Source organism: Poecilia formosa, unplaced genomic scaffold, assembly GCF_000485575.1.
Source record: "Poecilia formosa unplaced genomic scaffold, Poecilia_formosa-5.1.2 Scaffold325, whole genome shotgun sequence".
NCBI classification, from domain to species: Eukaryota; Metazoa; Chordata; class Actinopteri; order Cyprinodontiformes; family Poeciliidae; genus Poecilia; species Poecilia formosa.
The window spans coordinates 281,793-304,692 of NW_006800264.1; the positions used below are offsets into that span (position 1 = coordinate 281,793).

At 38.3% G+C, this 22,900-nt stretch overlaps 2 protein-coding genes across 9 annotated transcripts in view; one reads left to right on the forward strand and one right to left on the reverse strand.

Moving 5' to 3' along the window:
- Positions 1-489: 489 nt before the first annotated feature.
- hdac11 (histone deacetylase 11) lies at positions 490-16,916 on the reverse strand. Of its 3 annotated transcripts, none has more exons than XM_007573333.2 (11): positions 16,779-16,916; positions 15,950-16,009; positions 14,445-14,593; positions 13,061-13,161; positions 11,851-11,967; positions 8,587-8,629; positions 7,510-7,586; positions 6,413-6,475; positions 5,496-5,592; positions 4,443-4,621; positions 490-2,916 (listed from the first exon to the last, which is right to left on the reverse strand). In XM_007573333.2, exons 2-11 carry the CDS (start codon positions 15,982-15,984, stop codon positions 2,674-2,676), a joined length of 1,104 nt encoding a protein of 367 aa, XP_007573395.1. In that variant the 5' UTR covers positions 15,985-16,009; positions 16,779-16,916; the 3' UTR covers positions 490-2,673. The 3 variants fall into 3 exon arrangements, with proteins under 3 accessions (XP_007573395.1, XP_007573394.1, XP_007573398.1); XM_007573332.2 differs by lacking the exon at positions 16,779-16,916 and adding an exon at positions 16,482-16,708; XM_007573336.2 differs by lacking the exons at positions 15,950-16,009; positions 16,779-16,916 and adding an exon at positions 16,482-16,584.
- Positions 16,917-20,205: 3,289 nt separating this feature from the next.
- The window catches only part of iqsec1b (IQ motif and Sec7 domain ArfGEF 1b), a 74,041-nt gene continuing 71,346 nt past the window's right edge, over positions 20,206-22,900 (forward strand). For 5 of the 6 annotated variants that reach the window (XR_001658806.1, XM_016661350.1, XM_016661353.1 and 2 more), the window contains exon 1: positions 20,206-21,208. Coding sequence is in view for 5 of the 6 variants with exons in the window: in XM_016661350.1 (XP_016516836.1) it covers positions 20,928-21,208 (281 nt within the window). In the remaining variant the exon portion in view is untranslated. The remainder of the gene's footprint in view (positions 21,209-22,900) is intronic. The other variant, XM_007573337.2, reaches the window with a different exon arrangement.

The following is a 22,900-nucleotide window of genomic DNA, read 5'->3' on the forward strand; positions in this document are numbered from 1 at the left end:
TTCCTAAAGCCAATGGAAAACCCACTGCAGAGCATGTGTTTTCCTTTCACACCCCGTCACTGTAGAACAATCTGCCTCAGGACATCAGGCAGGCATGTTCTGACAGAAGATTTTAAAGACCCACTTTGTCATATTTTATGCCTATTGTTTTTACTGCTTTTCTTGGTATTTTATCTGTTTTTAAGTTTGTTTGAAAGTGCTTTATAAGTAAAATTATTATTAATGTTATTATTACAAATGGAGCAATCAGATCTCTGATATATGCTGAAAGCGAGTTAGATATTATAAATAAATAAAAGTAGGATATACAATATCTTCAACTGTTTAGTACTCTATTACAAATATTAGTGTAAAATCATATTTTGTGAACCCATTCAACATTATGTTCAGATAATAAAGTGATCAATTAATAGACATTATTTGAAAAATAAATCACAATACATAAGGTAAAACCCCAAATCATAACTATTATGACCATAAGTGTCTCACTTTTTTTTTGCTAATATCCCATATATTTATCTCTCATGAGGAAGCCCCAATTTCCTAACAATGGGTGATCAGTCCGCTGTAACTCAAAGATATAAACACGTGAAACTGATTCATTTCATGTTCAATTTAATATATTAAATGTTTTCCAGAGTTAAATATTTTATATAGATATAGCAGCTGATTTAGACAACAAAAAGAATAATAATAAAAAAAAAACATATTTATAATGAAACACCGTTATTTTAAACACAAAGGGAAAATGAATATTTCTCAGAAATGAAACCATTAGTGAATGAGATAACAAATGTTACAATCAGGGATGGACGGCTAAGACCGGTCTTAACTGGTTTTTTCACGGTCCTTGGCTCAGTGTTGGTGTTGTTGTTCGACCAACTGGGTCACGGCTAGTTCGAGACCATTTAGTTTTTGTCACAATTAAAAAAAACTTAACTGCCTTTTATCTTCGCCCACAGAGAAAAGCAACATGATCAGAGGGCAAAAAAAAGTACAGCGTTCTAGTTGGTAACGGCCACAAAATCATGCTGCCTGTGGTTGTCAACTACAGCAGACGGCATTGGTTCTTTGATTTCAAAGAGGGCGTCTGTGTGTTCGCATACTGTGTGGTCCAGCTTTTACTGAGGAAACACCTGCAATTTGAATGCAGAAAATTACTACATTTGCTTTTCAAACACATGAAGAATTAAAATGGGAAAGAAAAGAACGGCGAAGGGACAATATCTAGTTTTACTAGGGAAAAATAAGTAGAAATGCCTCAATTTACTAATTAACATCAACCTTTGGGCAAAAGTGCAAAAAGACACAGCAACCTCAGTGCAACACTGTCTAACCTTCACAAGTAACCTTTTAAATTAAGGCTCAATCTCAGGCCTTGTCCACACACAGCCAGGTATTTGTAAAACAATGTATCAAAGATATAAATTTTTACAAAATAATCTCGCCCACACTTGACTGGTAGTCAATAGTGTTCATTCATCCACACGAACCCACGGAATTACACTACTGAGCGGTGTTTTAAATATGTCAAACCCCTAGGGGGCAGTGCAGGGCAAAGCTAAAACCTATGTCAGCCAATCACAATCCTTCAAAACAACCAGGACTTCCTGTTAGGAATTAAATATGGCGTCAGGAAGTTAATTTGTGTGGACCGACGGAGGTTGGACAACTTTAAATACTGTGTTAGAATGTAAAGTTAATGACTATGTCGATTGGGAATTAAGCTAATCGCATGTGGAGGTTGTGTTTCCATATTGGGAGCGATAGCTGATGTAAAACAGCTGACCTCCAATCGCTCTTTCTGCTTTCTAACTCCACATATTGGAGCAGTTGGACTTGAATAAACAAGCAAAATTTGAATGGAACAATGTAAAAATCAACACCTCTCTGATTGCAGTCATCTTTCCTCCACTGCATGGCCAAACAATAACAACAGTTACATGTGTGAAGTTGGCGCCGCATTATTTGCTGCAGACTGACACGTGACGACCTCTAAATAGTTTTGGATGGTCACATGCAAACACAAAAAAGAAAGAAAAGAAAAAAAAAGGATTTATATATTATGATAATTAGCAGTTTAATTCCAATAGGTAGTTTTGCTTACGTAATTAACCGCTTTCTATTGCAGTTTGTGGTGTACAACAAAACAATGTCCTGAAACATTTACCGACGTCCTAAACATTCGGCCTTGACCTTGGTATTAGAAGAACCGGTCTTGACTCCATCCCTGGTTACAGTTATATTAACTATTGTAGTCTCAGTGAGAAAAACCTTTCTACCCCTCATAACAACAAACAAGATGCTTCCACCATGATCGTCCAACAAACATTATATGTTTTTTTTGTTTTTTTTTGGATTTCCTGAGATGACAGATTCCCTCTCAATGATTTGCCACCAAATGCACAACAAACAAATTTTATGGCACATGCTTATGAAATCTATTGAATGTTATTGATTTACTATTTTCCCTTTAGACCTTCATAAAACGACAGACATAAAATGTACAAGTTTGTCAAACTCATCGTGTATGTTCCAACACTCATTATTGAGCTTTCATAGACTCCAAACATACAGAATATCACAATTAATCTCTGAAGAAAAAAACAAAATACACATAATAAAGTTAAATTAGTGCATTTTCAAGAGTGTTAGCTTATAGACCACCTGTCCTCACACAGCGGTGTGTGCTGATCCTGCAGAACCAGAGCTTTGGGTCAAGTGGGTCACCAGTTGTGATAATCCCTCCCTTTCCATAGCTTTGGCTCCAATCAGACCCTGCTGACGTAAGTTAAGAATGGAGTCAGCGATGATCCTTGCCGTTTTCTTCTGGTACCCTCCTGACGTCACCATCAGGATGGGAATACCTCGTTGCTTCGCGGCCCTGAACACAATCTCGTCCCTTTTAACAATGCCCTGGCAAGAAGAAAGCAGAAGAAGCCGTCAGTCTCTGTAAGCCCTCAGACTTTCACAGCCCTGGGGACAGAGCAGAAGCATGGAGATAGCCTGGCTGACCCCGACAGGAAGCCACTGATTGGAAACGCATCTGTCTGTGCCAGGGGATTCTGGGAGGGAACGGCTCGACTCTAAACCTAATTTATTGAGAGCAAATGTTGCCACACAACGAGGGATTTCAAACATCAGAACGTGTGGTAGAAACATATGCTTGACTAGAACTTCTGACAAAACAGTTATTAGAGCTGCACTTCTTTTTTGATGCCATTTATCAGCCTAATTGATAAACTAGCTGTGTATTCAGAGCAGTGCTAAAACTGCTAAGATATTCTGCAATATTATCATGTTACTATCACATATGGAAGTCTGCTCATAGGTCCAATAAATCTAAAATGAACTGCGGATCAGCACAGTACTTTTGGCTTGCAAGGAGAGTGGAACCACATAAAGCAGTCTAACAGCAGCAGCTTTTTGTGGTTCAAGTACTGTGTAATTGAAACAAGTAAATCTCGTCACTGCAATAAGCGAGGATTTGGATTTCAAACACTAGAAGACATAATGATTCCTAATAGGTCACAGATTGAGATATGATTTTTTTCCCTTATCTACCCTACTGTTGTTATTCTCATCTGACTGAAGGGCGGCGCCCTCCCAGGGATTCAGCCTCAGGCACCGTCTACCCACATAGACAGGCGCCCGTCCTATATGTTTGTTTTCTGTTCTTATATTCATAAACCACATTTATGTTTTAACTTCTCTGGAGTGTAAAAACAAAAATCCCTTTTTCACACAGAGTCATATATGGTTGGATTTTTTTAAATCTCCCTTAATAATAAACACCTTAATTTAAAAAACACTTTTTATGTTTACTTGTGTTGTCTTTGAGTAATATTCATATTAGTTTGATGTTCTGAAACGCTTAAGTTTGACAAATAGGAGATCGGGTAAAGCGCAAACAGCCACTACACTAACAAAGACACTAGAAGACATAACAAGAGACGGGATTGGATGTCCACTGCAGTCCAAAGAAAAAAAAAATGCTCCCAAAACTTTCTGTACAAGTCAGAAAATATCTTAACCAGTCATAAGTTTGAGCTCCTCTCAGTAATAAGTTGGAAAATGAACCTTTGACAGTGCAAACAGAGCATCTGCATAACCAAGAGTAAGAGTAAGAGATATTATCTGATACTATTGCTGCGACAACTGAGTTGCAAAGCAGAAACTGAGTAGTGCTACAGGTGCATAAGACAAGTAAATACATCTATATTTTTTTGAGTTAACACCTCAAAATCGTTCCTTAACCTGAGCTTTGAACATTTGACTGTTTTAACTTGGTCAGACAAACGGACATTTTTTTCATCCTAAAATAAAATTGCAGACATATAGAGAAGGTAATAAAAACCACAGAGAATAAACTAAGGAAACGACTGCAGGAGCCCAACCTGAAACTAAAAGTTAAGAGAAAGCTGTCAGAGAAGGCAGCGTACCTGTGGAGATATAGAGAGGCCTCCAAGGGGATCCCCGTCCAAGATGTCTGTCCCTGCATTATAGACGATGATATCAGGACGAACCTCGTTCAGCGATCCCTCAGAGTGAAGCTCAACCTTCTGAAGGTACTCTGAGTCTTCAGTGCCCCAGTCCAGCTCCACCTTCCTCTTTATGGCTCCTGGAGATAAATAATAGTAAGTGACCTGCATTTGCATAGAGCTTTATCAAGCCCAAGGACCCCAAAGTCCTTCACATCCAGTTATTCGCCCACAGCTGACCTGTGGTTACTAGAACAGTGAGGAAATGAATTGAAATAATTGGGATCATTAAAGAGACAATTAAGCAAGCATCGTCTTTTTTACTGTCCATTTAACGCTGCAAGTCCACTGCAAGGGTCAGGAAGATTACTCTGTTTGATACATAGAAAAAAGTCAGCCAACTAATGGATGTCTTCATTATTTTTTAAACTAAAATTAGAATAACCAAAAGCATTATAAGGCTTTGTTGTTTTAATGTTCAAATAAATGCAACTTCAAACGCATTAAAGAATAGCAAAAATACAATTCCTCTTTGTTTTTAGAAAGTAAAATAACTCTGCTTTAAATCAGATTTGTCTTTGATGAAAATAAACAGAATGTTGCCCTGCAGCTCATCTTAAAAAACCCAGGATGCATTAATGTTTTACCTTACTGAAGTCAGGAAAGATTCGTTTCAGAGAAGATAACGACATGTCAAAGGAATTGACAGCAGAAACTGCTCATGTGTATATTTAGAGTTATATACAAAAAGATGGGACTCTTTTGTTGTAGAGAGTCCTTGGTTGGGAATGCTAACATGGTGAGGAGTTAAAATGACTTCAGTCAGAATTACGACGACACACGGTGATGTCAAAAAAAGTCAAAAGCCCTCAAGCTGGGCCTCTACCCAAAGCAGTGCTGGAGATGCAGAAAGATGTGTTTAATGCCCAGCAGTGAGTCAAGGCCATACGTGAGACTTAGATTATGACAAAGGAAAATCAAATTTGAAAAAGAGTTATTCACGATTAAACTCACGTTTGGCATGTCGGTCCCCGGGATAGATGTTGTGATTATACATGTCCATTATGAACACTCTGGTGTCGCCCAAAAAGTCTCGCTCGTGTCCATTTCCCTGTAAGACCAGTTCCAAAACCACTTCATTCAACACATTAAATCATCGATTATTCTTTTGCTTTTTGACAACTACATCGTAGACTTCTCTTCCACCCTGTCCAACTCACCTTGGCAGTCCCTTCAGGAAGTTGTAAATCAAACTAGGCCTAACAAATTGTGCTGGACAATAACTTGTCCCAGACGTTATTGCAATAAACAATAATATTGTTGTTTTGAGACAATTATCAAGTAATATAATGGTAATAATGGCATAATAATAATAATGCAAGAACACATTCTCAAAGATCAATAAACTTTAAATATTAATAAACATTTAACACTGGAATTGGAAGACATTTTAAATATCCAAAATAAAGAAGCAAAACAACAGAAACTACAAATAAAATGAATTACTGAGTCTCTGTGAACAAAATTGTTCTTCAAAAACAGAATCAGACAGAAGATTTATCATCCAATTTTTGGTAAAAAGAGAGAGATTATTGAGCTTGTTTTAATTTATCATGAAATTAATTGATATATTGCTTATTGTTACAGTCCTAAACCCAACTATTATCGCAAATTCAGTCAGAAGTTGAAGCAGGCTTGCAATCTTCACCAATTATCATAATTTTTACACAGCTGTGGAGGAGTTTGGTGTCATATGCGTTTATAGAAGCTAATTCTGAATAATGTCCCTGCTGGCATCCCATACTACTGTTTTTTACCAGGTGACCTAAACATACTTCTTATGCTAAGAAAACGGATTTTGAAAGAAATTAACCAGTTAATAATTTGGAAACCATCCATAATGAGAGGGTGAGAGTAAAGTATTGTCTTACCTGATGAGCATCAAGATCAATGATGGTGGCTCTGGAGATGCCTTCCACTCTCTCAAAGAGAAACTGAACAAAGAAAAGTAAAAAAAAAAAATAGTTTATTTCCTTTTCAAACTTGGTCATAGTTTCATACAAGCATTTCAGTCATTCATCTTCCACTCGTCTATAGGAACGACAGACAATATTCTAATTTTGTTGGAGACTCGGAAGTTTTTAGTGGAAAAAATATAATTTTTTTATCATTCATAGTTGTGATAATTAATGCTAATTTAAAGGCACAATTTCTGTGAAAACTGGTATTCAGAACTCGATTCTATCTCATTCAATATTATTTAACTGATTGATTAGTGATTGACAAAACACCTTATTGTTGGCAAATGACATCAGTTTTCAATAACCACAAGTAATTATTAATTCAGTTATTAATATTTTGTATGCAAGGATGTATGAATGGATGGATGGACTACTAGTAAGTCTCAAAAAATTACAATATTATATGTATATACATGATAATATGTAATGTGCAATATTTCTTGCCAGGCATCTCAGACAGTGAAACTTGTGTTATTTAGAATCATCATATTATGGCCAGAGCAACAAATATTACAAATAAGGATCAGTAAACTGAGTGAAGTAAAATATATTGTATACACAGTAAGTGGGCGTGTTGCACACAATCTACAAAGATTGTCCACATTTGATTACAGGAGCAAAAAAAAACTTTTTTTTTGGATTTTGCATGTGGCAAAATCATGTCGTCATGGAGACAGTCAAAGAGCAGAGAGGTCATAAAAGAAAAAATTAAGTAGAAAGTAATTATGCTGGAGGTATTATAATAATGATAGTAATAATAATAATTACAAATCATTTAAATTAGTTTACAACTTTGTGAAACGCCACAGCAAAAACATTTAACAATCATTCAAAATTAAGCTATTAAACCGCTGTAATTAACTAATTTCTTTTTATGTGTTCTGTCTTCTACATCCGTTTGGCCCCGTGACAATGACTCGAAGGTCAGATGACTTTCTCAGATAAAATGGTTTACAGATGGATGTGACAGAGAATCACATCCATGGCAGTGTTGGTTTGAGCCTTGCCTTGATGGCCAGTGTGATGTCAGCATAGGCGCAGAATCCTCCTCCCTTGTCACCAGAGCAGTGGTGGAAGCCTCCGCCTGACGAAACAGAGCCAGGCTGAGAGTCAGGGCTGGACGAGCTCATTGCAGAGTTAGAATGCAACTTCACTGATGACACAAAATACTTTATTTACTGAGCCTTTCACATATTGATGTTAGAAGTATTATTAGCTGAAGATGCATCTGTTGCTACAAACAACAAAAGGACAATATTCTGTTCCACTGTTACACAGCCGGGAAGCAAACTGCTCCTCCTGAAACCAAACTTCAGCAATCGGTGGGATACATACAGTGTTAAATTAAACGAGACTCAGTATTACATAAAACATGCTTTATTACTGTGCACTCAACACAAACCGCATTTAAGTTTTTATTGTAAACAAGTTGAAATACAAAAGTGATGACTTAACAATGCCAACACTATGAACAAAGTGTTTTGCATAAAATGCAGAACTTAACATATTGGACAGAGCTGTATGTGTGCATTTGTGACTGAAATACGTGATTTTATGCCTCCTTTAATCCATTTGTTATATGTTGGATTCATACTCATGTCTTTTTAAAGACAAAAAGTATCTGATCAGAAATCTCACAATCCCCCTTTGTGACCCCCACCTTGAAGACCTCTGATGTCAGGTGTTTTTCCAGGGAGGCTGAGAAGCGAGATCTCATGACAGTTCAAACACACTTTTCACTCCCATCTCTCAATATGACTTTAATGCTAATAGTCTTAAAATGGCTGTCAGTGGAACACAGAATATCTCAGAAGCCTCTGCCATCCACCCTCTCTGTAGTAGTAAACTTACTTTTTAATTTTAGGCCCCAGGTACAATTCTCTAAACAAATAAAATAAATAATATAATCAAGTTCATTATCATTTTTGTTGTTTACACAAATGTGTACATAAAACGTAATGTTTCACTGTGATCTTGTGGTGAAAAAAAATTACAAATGAGATAAAAAACTGTTTAATGCATACACCGCAGTGGTTCAAAGGTTGGTACGATGCCACTGTTAGTACAAATGGCTGAAAACTCACCTACATTTATGGCCCATCCTCGCTCTACAGCCAGTTTTCCAGCCTGCGAAAGAAGATTCGATCAGTATACATAACATATCCATCTGTCCACTGCATTATCTACATACCTACTTATTCTGGCAGGATCATGACGGACTATTGCCCATCTCTATTACCTGGATCCCACGTATACCCTAAAAAGGACCATTACACGGCAACACAGAGACAGACAACAATCCTTGTACACTCATACCTGAGGGTAATTAAGAGAAAGAGAACAAACTCCACACAGAAAGGCTCCAGGTTGGGATTTGAACCCAGGACTTCCTAGCAGCAAGGCAATAGCCTACCAACTACTACACCATCGTGATATCAGCTTTCTGTTCGTGAAAACACGTTTGCTAACTGCTTCTGTTGCTAGTTCAGTTTTTTGGAAGTCTCACCCACCTCTGTGTGTGAATGATTGTTGTCTTGATAACTCCTTCACAGAAACCACAAAATCAAAACAAAGAGGTTTGCCTCGGGCCTCAAAATGGCCAAATGGTGTCTGCTGCACCCAAGTATGTCAGGCTGTGGCTATGGTTTCAGAAACGTCCTGCCTGAGACACTCCCACGTCTGCCAAATTTGCTGCGTATCTGATATGTTTTTGCAAAACACATTTAGAATCTCACCAGCAGGTCATAATTAATGTGATGGGTTTCAGATAGCAGTCACAACACACTGCATTAAAATGAGGGAGCTTACAGAGAGCTCACTGCCAAGATCAACCAAATGTTTGAAGAAATGGGTAAAGAGCTTCCTGAGAGCTGGGAGGACATTGTGCTCATATGATTGTGTTTACATGGTGAGGTGAAGTTTTCTTGAGTTTTCCACAGCAAAAAATAAATAAATGCCACAATAAAATATTGACTTGCCATCAATTTCTCAACAGACTGGCTTTTCTCTTGAGAAATAGAAAGGGAGAGCTAAGCTAATATGTTGATCTTATCTAAAAGTTGTACAAAGTAACCATTTTGACCATACTAAAATTGCCTTTTGTGTAGTTGGTCATTAATTTTTTCTTGTGATAGACGATGACACCTGCTGGTATAACTGGATGACTGCACTAGGCCAAAAATCAACAGATATAGGCTACATTTATATATGTGGTGGGAAAACGGTATATGTCCCTTTCCACACAGAGGTTATGATATTTATATATATATATATATATATAAGCTTAACAGGAGAGCACTTGGTCCCCCATACAAACTAACCCGTGCACACGCTGGTTCACTCCACATCAGTCTTTAGTTACAGATCACCTTTATCATAAGCATTCAGAACATCTGTGTTATTCATGTGTTTGCAGTTGAGCTACAGCATGAGCACATTTCAAATTAAAAAAAGCTTAAAAGCTGTGGAGGAAAATTTTCTTCTGAGGTTTTACATTATGATTAATAATGTTATGTCTTCATAGTGAACGCTCACCAAATGAACCTCTAGGTTACACTCCCAGGCACACAAAGATAGGCTATGTAGATGTAGCAACTGTGGTTTCATAAAAATGTGGGGATTTTTTTTTGACTCTCCACCTCTCTCACATCTGTTTCTGAGCAAAACACAAAGAATTGCAGGCTGTCAGTTCAGTTTCTTTCCTAAACATGAAATAGTGCTTTTCTTCTATGTACAAAACAAGATGAGGCTGTAGTGGATCTGATGAGAAGAGATTGTCTTTAGTGGATGAGTACCAACACTCATTAGCATGTACGCTCACACCCAGGCTATTGCTTTGGCACTTCACTTTGACTGAGGGGAAACAAGAATATGTTACAATAGCCATCTGATTAATCTCCACCACTCCTCACACTCAGAGCGCAGAGGTCCGGGTGAAACAAGCCCCGCATCTGATCTCATTTTCATTCGCTCTTGCATCTAGTATGAGCACAACAACAACAAAAATCAACTCTATCTTCTCAACGGGCATTTTTCGTCTAACCAGACAGGATGGGAGCCAACCGCAATTAGTCATGTTTGTGGTGATTAAGGTCTGCCTGATTGGTGCATTTTATTTTGGGTTGACATCCAAGAATGGGAAAAGCTAAATGAAACAAATTAAAATAAATTTTAAAAAATTGCACAAGGCTGTGAGAAACATGGAAACAATGCATTCCAGATCTAGTTTACCTTCCCTAAGGGGGAAGCTACATTAGCATACATAGAATAGAACAGAATATACTTTATTGATCCCCAAAGGGAAACTGCTTATTAGTTGACAAGGTACTCCATTCAAGATGTTAAATATTAATAATACAAATATTATTAATTCATGAAGCAGTTCCCCACCAGTGTCACCTGTACAATGTACTCCCATTGACAACCATAACTGCACAGAAGAGGTTGATAATATAAATCATCTCACGTACATCATCACTGCTCACAAATTTTGTAAAGTTTTTGTCATCATTTCCCTAAAGTGACACAGCAGTTTCAGAGTTCAGCTCTTAATGTTCAGGAAGTTATGATGCCGACCCATTCGAACGCTAAGGATTAGCTTGTTTCAGTCACACGTGGAAATCCTGCCGTGTTTGAGCGCTCCGATTGGATTTTAGGCCCAAAGTTAACAAGAGTCAGTCGGCAGTTTAACTTCAGGACAGTCAGAGTTTAGATTCAGGAATGACATTGCTTCTGAGTTTTGCACATTAGAAAACCAGCTAGTTTTACTCAGAGTTGAGTAAAACTAGCATGTCTAAAGTTTATCCAACTCTCTTAATGAGACTCTTAATGACTTAATGAGACTTAATCTGAGAGTCCATGTGGGGAAATAAATAATAGCTGAATTACAAGAACCAAGTCAGACTGACATTAGCAGATATGCCAGAATAAAACCAGGAGGTGAGAAGATTTACTCACCTCCTGGTTTTATTCTGGCATATCAGGTCACAAAATGTCCACTTAGTGAATATGACGACGATGTCTGGACTGTTAATCAGGCTGTGTTGTTTGATAGTCCAGGGAAAAAGCCAGAAGCAACAGGGTGTTTTCAGACTTGTTTCCTGTACCATGCTCCAAACAAACAAAAATCTGGAGAGGGAGCAAACACACACACACGCACACACACACACTTTTGTTTTTCATAGCTGATTCCTGGCCCTGTTTTTATAGTCATGCATGTATTTCATTATAATGTTACATGACTTGATCAATTCCAGCAACAAAAATGAGTGAGAAGGAGAAAGAAATGTGAGAAATTGTATTACAAAGTCAAAAACATGATACGATAAACGAGGCTGATGTATACCAACCATTATTGTTCCTCCTGTTTGGGTTCGTAAAGGTCTCAGCACCCTCTGCTGAACCAGACAGTTAGGTAAAATCACCAGGGGTGGGATTTCAGTGATGGTTGCCACCACAAAAGACCACTACAGAGGACAAAGGAAAACACTGAGAAGCATGGAGCAGCATGAAGAAAAACACAAAACAAAACACTTTTTAGAATATTAGCTGGAGTATTTCAATCTGCAAAAGAAAACAACAGTGTCCCAGTAAGCTGCCTTAGTTCATATAGGGAGCAGGGGCCCCGTGTGCACCTTTCACGCTAAAAGTTGACGAAGACACAAATTTTCAAAAGTAAAAAAAAGAAAAAAAAATAGATAAAAAAAAAATTGTCAGCAGCTTCTAGTTTCTCTCTTTAACGTTCTGCGCAGACATTCCGGGATTATCACTCTGGGCAATCTAAAGCTTGATAAATCGCTCACCAGCATGTGGCAGCAGATCAATACAATCTCTGAACACGTTCCCTCCAAATCCTTCCGTCAGCAGCGTTCTCCAGCCGGAGCTGCCGTCGTTCCACAGTTCCTCATTTATGGAAATGTGTGACTGCCTACACCCTGTCCACCTTAAGAATCATGGAGCCTGACCCGTTTTCCCAAAAAGTTACTTTTCATCGAGAACGAAAGTTTCCTGTAACTTCTACATGTGTGTGACATCATCACCTGAGCTGTCTCTTATTGTTTTCAGACACTAATTCTTCTATATGTGACCTTCTGATTTTAAAGGCTATAAACATATGGTCATTATTGTAGCACTTAGCACATAAAAGTTATTTTGATAATTCTAACTAACCTAAAGCAAAAAAAGAGTTTGGTCTAATTTAACTTCAGGAGAGAAAAAAACTGCACGAGTCTTTTTATTCTGTGTATGTACATTTCTGGTTTCAACTGTATATGCCAGCAAGGGGAGGAGTCATTAAATGCAACTTTTAAGACATCTCGTACCACTGGCTTTATGTTACCAGCTGAATTATGAAAGCTAACCCAACACAGATCAAAATAAACAATAACAGTGGAAATATAATTCTATACTTAGGTCTGATCTTATTTAACTGCATAACTGGATTAACCAAACTTTTTAGGGACATTACAATTTATTAAGATGCAGCTGACAGTGATATGGGACAAAAAAAAGCAACAAAAAAAAAACACATCACCATGCCAACAGAGAGACAGAAGCTACCTTTAAACTACCGAGGTAACGCTTCGTGTGAACCACCAGCAGATCCTCCTCTGAGGCTTCACGGGCTTCTACGATGTTCTCGTCGGTGATGAACTGCTCCTCTGCAGCACATTCAGACACAAACAAGACCGATACATGATGACGCTACTGAGAAAACCATTTGTCCAGTTACTTGCAGCAATATGAGCAGAATATGAGTATGATGGTATTAAAAAAAAAAGCACACATCATGTAAAACCAGGACACAGTCGTTAACTGTCCAAACAAACAAATTTATTTACTTATACTAAATATATATTTAAACTATATCACTATATCATACTCTTTTATTCACGTTGTGGTGTTTGTAGGTGGACTCAAAAGAAAGGCAAAGGCAGCTTGTAGATGGAGAAGGTTTTAATGAAAAAAAAACAACAACTTGCAAAATAAACCACAGGGAACACAGGGAGCCAAAGCCAAACCAAAAACAGGAATCCACAGAAAAATAACAGCAGTAAACAGTGACTTGCAAAATAATTCAAACCCTGATGTTTTTCCAGGTTAGAAAAACATCAGGATATAATGGGAGTAGACGAGAGGAACCAGTAAGGAGGAACTGCTAATAAGTTGTATATAGACTGGTGAGGTTGATTATTGAACATACAACAGATGGATGATTAGAAACAGGCTGCAGGTGTGAGAGGAGAGAGGAGAAGGCAGGCTGAGGAGGAGAGAGAGAAAATGGTACAGGGGTGTAAGAGAGTACACAGAGGACTAGGAAATAAATCTAACACCAACTAAGAACTAGACCAAAGAAAGAAAAATAATAAGTCTAGAGCAACAAAGAATAACAAGACAAGAAATAAAAAACTAGAATCACTAAAGGACTTAACTGAAGCAAAACAGAAACAAGACTGATCCAATAAATAATAGAAAAAAGAATACACACACCTTAAAATCAACTCAAAACCACCCAAGACACACTTCTATCTTAAAAAAAAGAAGAAAACCCTGAAAAATGCAGCAGACATTTGTATTCAGCCCTTTACCTAAATAAAATCCAGTGCAGCCAACTGCCTTCAGAAGTCACCTAATCAGTAAACAGAGTCCAGCCATGTGCAATTTTATCCTTAGTATGAATTCAGGACAGGAAGAAAGTTGTGGAGTGTATGGAACCACAAAACTACCCAGAAATGGATAGAAAAGCAGCCAAGAGGCCCAAGACAATCCAGGTAGAAAACCTGCTGGAGTTTCAGACCTAAACACACAGCCTGTCTCTCATTCTTTTTTTATTCTCTCCATGTTTACTTTCTCCATTTGCCACAAAGACCAGCTTTAAGCACTTCAGCACCCTGCAGCTCAGGGAGACGTCCCATCACAAATAACCTGTTCAGAAGTCTCCTACCTTTCAGGAAGCGGATGACTTTTCCCCACTTTCCTGAGTCAAATGGGTGGAGCTTTTCCAGGCCCATGAATGTGATGTTATAGTCAGGGTGGTAAACGATGGGCAGACATGTTGGAGGGATGCTGCCGTACAAATTGGTTTGGTGAAAGCTGAAAGATCAACATCAAATTTAATACAAGCAGCACAAACATGGGGAGCCATTTGACACAGTCAACAATTAACTGTAATACTTTGGGTTTACTTAGCCTGTCACAGGGAAAACAATGTGGGTGTTCAATTGTCAAAGTCATATTTTCACCAGGTTATTCATACATTTACCAGCGTTCCAAACTAAATATTCAACTAACAAGCTAAATAATTAGTTTATAAACTGAGCTAAATATTTTAGCTCACAATTACATATTTATTTAGCTGACTAAGTATTTAGTTCCAAACAAAATATTTAGCTTGCTAGCTACATACTTAGGTTGCTAGCTAAATATTTAGCAAGCATGCTAAACATTTACGTCCAAGCTAAATATTTAGCTAATAGTGCATATTGGTTTGCTGATAAGCAAAAGTGGAATATCAAAATAAAAGCTGGGTTTTGTGGACCGCTATAAACTCCACTGCTGGAGGGATAATTTCATCAAAACCAAAAACATTTTTTTTGGTTTTGTTTTTTATCATCAGTTCTTTTCCTCTTGACATGTCCATCATTTTAGATGAAAACATGATGCCACAAAGACATGATGTGGTATTTTAACAGCTACAGACGTTCACTCGTGTTTCTATAGTAACAGTTTCTGCATCAAGATCCACCCCTCTGCCCAGACAACTTTATTCTTAACTTGCTACCGAAGATTAAGACTTCCTGTTTATCAATTCTTAAAACAAAATTATTTACATAAAAAAAATTCATCAATATATTTTTTGTTTAAAAATGTTGAAAGCAACTAAAGAGTGAAAGAACATGAAACGCAGAAATGTGTTCTGAATTGATCACAGTGGGGGATGCTTATGCAGAAACTGTTGATTTTGTAAGTTTTCAACAATCATAATAATCAACCAATTATTGATTATCATTGACCAAAACAATCAATGTTTTTTTTTTTTAAATGTGGAGTTTTGTAGAGGTCTGCAAAACCCAGCTTTCATTTTGATATTCCTCTTTCGCTTGTCAGCAAACCAATATGCATATTAGCTAAATATTTAGCTTGGACCAAAACATTTAACCTTTATTTAGCTTGCTTGTTAAATATTTAGGTCTGAGCTAAATATTTAGTTAGGAAAATAAATATTTAGTTTGAAAATTAAATGTATGGAAAATGTATTTTGAAATGATGAAAATGTGACTGAAAAATGGACATCCACATTTTTTCCTTTACGACAGGTTAAATAAACCAAATTATTGCTTTTAATTTTTTAATGTGTAACTTTACCAATGGCACCCCATACACAAATGCAATGTCAGATTAAAGTTATTTGACATCATCAACATAATTGGGAATGTTGCAGCTTCTTACATCGATTTCCCTTCATTGTCTTCTTTAACAGACATGTTTCTTAGTCATAGTTAATCTGACCTGGCAGGAAACACAAATAGCATAAAGTTAACAGCTGACACAAGCATGCACATTGGAGTATGCAGTTTGTAAAGACGCAACAACAGCCAGAAATGTCAGGTTCACACACAGCTATGCAATAAGTACATGCAGAATCACTGAGCTGTGAATTCCAGCTGTGGATTTTTCTTATTATTGAAAATGTGCTCACTTTGAAATAGTAATGTGATTTTTTTTTTAATTTTTTTTAATCTTGAAGTGAAAATAAGATATTAAATTTCAGCCATGTAGAAATAATGACAATGAAAACTGTATCCTGGATATATTTGAACAATGAAAAAGTAAGCACAACATACAACATTAAAATTTCAGTGGCATTTTTAATTCAAATCCTAGTGACATATATTTACTTCCATACCGGTGGGAGGTTGAAAGAGAAAACGTCGTCATAGTCGCTTTATTATCATTTGTCTCACGAGCCGAACGGACTCACCTGCTTCTCCTACACGTCAAAAAGACGCTAAAAGTGCAGCTGAGCTGAGCTCTCAGGGAACCAAACTGAGGCTGTTTCACAGCACCACGCCGGACCCAATAATGTCTTTAAACCAGTGTTCTCGTAGCCTGGTAAATAAAACGCCCCCCCCCCTGTACTACTCCTTGGTTCATACAGAGGGCCTGGGCTCTACTTCCTGGAGGCGTGAACTGTGTTGAGGTTTTAAATTTTGCCCAATTGCTAACATTTGTCCGTGACGTATTTAAGAATGCGCCAGTTTGACGCTGAGAAGCTTACCATAGGTTGCCTGCGCTGTAAACAACCATCCTCCACTGTGAGGAGAGAAGAGCCGATCCGAACGAGGTGGTGGTTAATGTTAATTCAACATCTGGAAGCGTGGCTAACGACGGACTGAACGGCTTCCTTCACTTGTTCCACTGTCATTGCTAAAACTACAGGCAGACTACAGCGCAGAAAATAAACGTCATCATGCACTATTTATTTTTCTGTTCGCTGATTGGCCCGGTCAAGGGGAGCGAGCCCACACTGTATGGCAGTCCTTTTAAACATAACATCGGATTCGTCTGACTGTCCCTATTACGTTCTCTAGATATCTAAATTTGCTCTTTTACTATCCAGAATTGTAATTTAAGATACATGCATTGACATTCTGACTAGTAAGAACAATAATTCAGCTTTTCCAAACTTTAAAATCCTTTGGTTTGACACAATGACATTTTGGAATATTGAGTATTTCCAACAGTTTTGGAGAATTCCTAATACTACATTATTTTTCTTGCAAACTTTTAGTTTTATCCAACATACTAGTCATAGATGAGTTAAACTAATTTCCAGTGTGTCACTAGTTTCTTTTCGTAAATATTACTGGGTGTAGTTTTCACTGCTTCTGTACATGCCTTGTACTGCAATGTGTTTTACACAGGCATACTATCATCAGAATAACTGAAGTAGAGACAGGATTTCACTACACTTTGCGGATGCTTTTTGACTTGTACAGTGCCTTTACATTGAGCACTGCAGACCACTATCTGTTTCACTGGATACCGAACTATGTAACCAGTCACCCACAGTACGTGAGGACACAAGGCTGTGTGTGTCTGACACACTGGTCCACAGTCAAGGAGGGGGAAGGCACTAGCTCTATTTCTGGTCAGCCTCTGCATTACAGATTTCTCTATCAAGTCCTTACATTGTGTGATTCTCACATGATTTTGGATGGATTTAACATAAAGTCACAGACAGCTAAGCATGACCCAGAGAAAAGACAATGAGTGGACCCAGACGTTTGCCGACTGGTGCGAGATCAAGGCAACAAAAACAAAGGGCAGGTGTTGGATTTTCGTAGCAACCACAACGACATCATTGGAAATCCACAAAACTGACATTGAGATTGTAGACTGTACCAATCACAGTAATAAGTTTTTTTTAGGTTTTGCAAGCTCTAGTGGCCTTTATTTGATAATTGTTGTCAGACAGGAAAGCGGGTTGTGAGAGAAGGGGAAGACATGCGGCAAAGGTGGTTGGGCTGTGACTCGAACCTGCGATGGCCACATTGGCACGCAAAGCATGTCAATATGTGGTAACAAACATTGATTTATGACTGGAACACATTTGCTCCAACAACCTCATGAAGAGTGGAGAAACTAAAAGCTGAGAGTTTGTGAAATTTTTCAAAAGGTTTTGAAGAAATGCATATCTGCAATTGTACAATGTTATCTATACCGAACTAACAACCATTGATTGCTTCTTTGGCAGTGTATTAAAGCACTGCTTTTCATTACACTGATGTTTCTACTCTAACCCTAATGCTTTCTGCACGGTGAGCAGCAGCTGTACAGAAAGTGGAATATCAAACCACACCGCCACATTAGCACTTCACCTAAAACTACTGTTTGGCTTGCAGAGTGGTGCAGGCTATGCAGTGGCATCCAGAATAGCAATTACTCACTAAATGTCAGGTGTGTGTGCACCAGGGAAAAAAGTGCAGGGGTGTCTGCTGCAGGTGCATGTGACCAGATGTGAGCTGTGTAGCCTCAAACAAAGATTTGAGGGTTTTCAGAAGTGATCAGGGCTTTTTGAAATTTGTGCTCTTTAACTTTGAAATGGTTTTACCATTTTGAGACTTTAAAATCTTTGCTTGAGACTTGTTTTCATTGCTTGGCATTTGAATCAAACAGAGTTTGTGTTTATCTTATAATGACAGTTAATGGAGTAAATTTGAAGGTTTTATTTATTCTTACTTTTAAAACAAGTTCTTGTTGTTGTCTTGCTTTATTTAAATTACTTGTGCAGTACATGGGTCAACATCTGTTGTTTTTATCTGTTGTTTTTATCTGTTACTCTGTGACCAAATATGTTTGCCCATGTTGTCTGAGGGTGGTGACGGTAACCGGAGTTTGTCCTGCAATTTGTAGGTTGCCAGTTCAAGTCCCGATCTAAGTCTAATGCAGCATTAGCTACGGTTTTTCATGCACAGATGTTTTATAAGAGTTAAATGTTTTACAAACATAGATACACACACATCTCAATCACCACCTCGGAAACCAATTCTCCTTTACCAGTAGGAAACAAAATTAAGCCTTAATGCCACAGAAAGGGTAACATGTTTATAAAAATAGAAAAGTACACAAGCAGAGTTTACAGTCCACCGGCATATTCAGTCAAACAATAAATAAATGTAAGAATCCTCCTTCAAAAAATATCTGGAATTATGTGCATTCCCTCATACTATGGAGGAAAAAGAGCTCTATTTATGGGATGCTGTTTATAAAGTTACACAGTGAAAAAAGAAATTAACAGCCATATTTTGGTTTATTTCAGTTGTCATATGAGGGGAAAAAAAACATAAAATGAAAAAAAAAGGGTATTCATTTTTCAAAGTTATGTTTTCACTATGTTATTCATACTTTTTAAAATGTCACAGTCCAAAAACTAAATATTTAATTCACAAGCTAAATATTTGGTCTTCTAAATATTTAGCTTGCTAGCTAAATATTTAGATTGCTAGAAATTTAGCTAAATTTAGCTAAATAGCCACTTCTACTGGCAAATTGGTTTGCCAGTAGAAGTGGACTATCAAAAACGCTGGGTCTTGTGGAGCTCTGTATAAACTCCTCCTGCTGCTGGTGAGACTGAATTGCCTCTTTCATTGCTCAAGTAATGTTGTTTTTTTATCATTAGTTCTTTTCCTCCAACATGCCCTCCATGTTAGCCGGAAGGACGGCCTGTTTCAACATGTATACAGACATTTACTCATGGTTACAGCTACAGCACCAACATGTGCCTCTGCAGTCAATCCAGAACACTTCCAGTCTATGTTTGATTCACTCTAAAGTTGTTTTAATGAGTGGCTATCAAAATTTCAAATTCATTCTGTAAGAGAAAATTATTTATATGAAAATGAATGATATTGTTTGAGTAAAAAGAAACAAACTGTAAACCATGCACATGCAATGATTTCAAGTCAATGTCAGTGAAGAGTAAAATAGCGAATGCTAATTTTCATGAGGAATTTGGTGTGCGCTAATTAGCTTTGACTAATTCAGATTCATTTACACCAAAATATCAAAATGAAGCCCTGCTAGACACATTGGTGTGGTTCAATCAATACATCAATCAAGTTTATTTGAGTCACACATTTCAGCAGCAAAGCGGTTCAAGGTGCTTTACATAATAAAAACACTAAATCATTAATTTATAATGAAAACACCGTACAGTCAACAATTGAACAAACGTTACATTTTGTCGAGTGCCATCACCAAAATCTTACACATCAATTACGTTGGTCAATGTTTCATTTATTAAAAAGCAACTCTAAACAGGTGGAGGTTTAGTACTGATTTACAGAAACTCAGTGTTTCGGCTGTTTTGCAGTTTTCTGGAAGTTTGTTCCAGATTTGTGGCGCATAGAAGCTGAATGCTGTCCTATAAAACTGCACAATTCGCCTCTGCTTGTAGCCTGGCGTAGCCAGAACCGCCGCTATCTGCGGGAGTGCAGCTGAATCGGGTCGTGTCGATGGAAACTTTGTCCACCTGTTGTTGAACAGGTGCACGTGCCGTAACCTATGCGCGCGTGCTTCCCGCTGAGCAGCGAGGGGAGAGTCAGTGAACATGTCGGCGCAGCGCTAAGCCGGCGGACCCGCAAGGGTTAAACGGCTCTCTCTGGTGCGCGGGGCGGCGGGGTTGGAGGATGGTTGCGGCACCTAGCTCGCCATACACCTGCACACCAAAACCGGCCAAGTTCCTCCAGAACCGTTACTGCCTGTCACCGTAGTACAGCAGACAATGTCGGAGCGGAGCGGGATGAGCGGACTGGACCTCGCTCCGTCTCACTCCCGCTGAGCCCGAGAGGAAGCTGGAGAGGTGGGGTGGTGGGGGGTGGATAGGGAAGGTGGGTGTGTTTCTGCTCGCGTGGAAGCCGCCTTCATGGACGGACAGCGGATCTTAGCTGAGATGGAGAATCCGACGGAGAACCCAAGCAAGGCGGCGGAGTACCTACAGGAGCTGAATAAGATCATCGAGACCCAGCAGGGTCTGCTGGAGAAGCAGAGGATCCGGATAGAGGAGCTGGAGCTCCAAGTGACAGATCTGTGCAAGGAAAACGCCTGTCTGAAGGATCAGCACCGAAGGCACCTGGCCACCTGCGGACTCGCTCAGGGGAACCACTGCACGGTGGGGGGCATCGAGGAGAACGTCGTGCAGGAAAAGTAAGTTGTGTGCCGTGTGGTCCTGGCGAGCAGGGCGCTGTCAAAGTACTAACTTCATCCTTTATGTCGTGTGGCTGTAGAGCACTAATTGTGTGCAGCATTAAGGTACTTTTTTGTTTCTGCTCAGCTGCTCATTTGTGTCTTTCGCGCACTGCGAAGGATTATTCCAGCCGATGGAAGCTGGAGCCATGGATTGCGTAATGGGCGCAGAGCACAGCGTTAAACGGTGGGAGCGCAAAGTGCACCAGATCACTGTTCCCCTCACTGTGACCTTGTTTCTTTCATGGAAACGGAGAGAGAGAACTCGGCAAGTTTCTATTGCTGCCATGTCACAAAAATAAAATAAAAATCCAGCTACTTTAGTTGTGTAATGACGTGAGGTGTTGGGCCAGTCAGACAGCACCAGGAAAGAATCTTCTGACTCGGATCACTCTGAAACAGGGATGCTAACTTTCCTCTCCAGTCTCTCCACAGAGAGAGGCCTGGCAAGAAGTAGTGAATTTGATTCAGATGTGTTGGAGAAAGGATGCATCTAAAAGTTGCAGTATAGTTGCTCTGGGCTTTGGCGTCCAGTCAGACCTCTCTATAACGAAAATGTTCAAAGCAAAACATTTTCCGAAAATGATTAATTTTAGATCAGTGCATCCCTGCTGAATAGTTAAAAATGGTAAGAAGCAGAGCTACACTGAAAGGTCATATGTTGAGGAATTTGAACAGTAAGAATAGTGAGCAGTATGCTACAATCAGCAAAAGTGTTTTAAAATAATATGCTAATGGGTGTGTGTCACTTTATAACACGTTTTATAAAAATCCAAAAGTTCATAAACACATAATAATAACTTTAAAGTACTCTGTCTAGATAAGGATAAGGTAAAATTAGCTTAAAAGCTAATGCGAGCTAAAATGCTACCAATAGAACATGGGGTTTCACAAGCTAGTTGATTCAAATTGACTACTTCTTTCAGTGTGTTAAATTTAGCTTTTTATCACATTCTATTAAAATCTAAGAATACATAATAACATTAAAGTGCTCCGTGTAGCGTGACAGCAATGGATAAGGCAAAATTAAACTGATGCTAAAATGCTGTCAGTAGGACAGAGGGTTTTCACAAGCTAGTTGATTAACATCGAGTATTCCGTTCACTGTGTTAAATTTAGCTTCATATCACATTTTATTAAAATCCAAAAATACATAATAACTTTAAAGTAATCTGTCTAGTGTGATATGGATAGGGTAAAATTAGCTTAAAAGCTAATGCTAGATAAAATACTGTCAGTAGAACATAGATTTTCTCAAGTTAGTTGATTAACATTGACTATCCCATTCAGCTGTTAAATTTAGCTTTATGTGAAAGTTAGCTATGATGATTATTTCAGCTAAAACGATAATGTTGACAGCCAGGTCATCCAGGGTTTCTGATTAAGAAAAATGTGGATTATTATTATTTTTTTCACTCCTTAAGCAGAACTGGGTAACGTTCCTATGAATGTCTCCAAGGGGGAAATCATCAATGGTGGTCAGAAACAACAAAAAATATCTACGCTTCTGAAAAACATTACAGGATAACCACAAACCTGACTACAGCCACATACTATGAGGCCGACGTTATGAAATAAACAACATGACAACATTTTTAACATTTTCCAAGTTGATATTATCTCCTGTTTGGTCATACCTGTCCTCTCAGCACT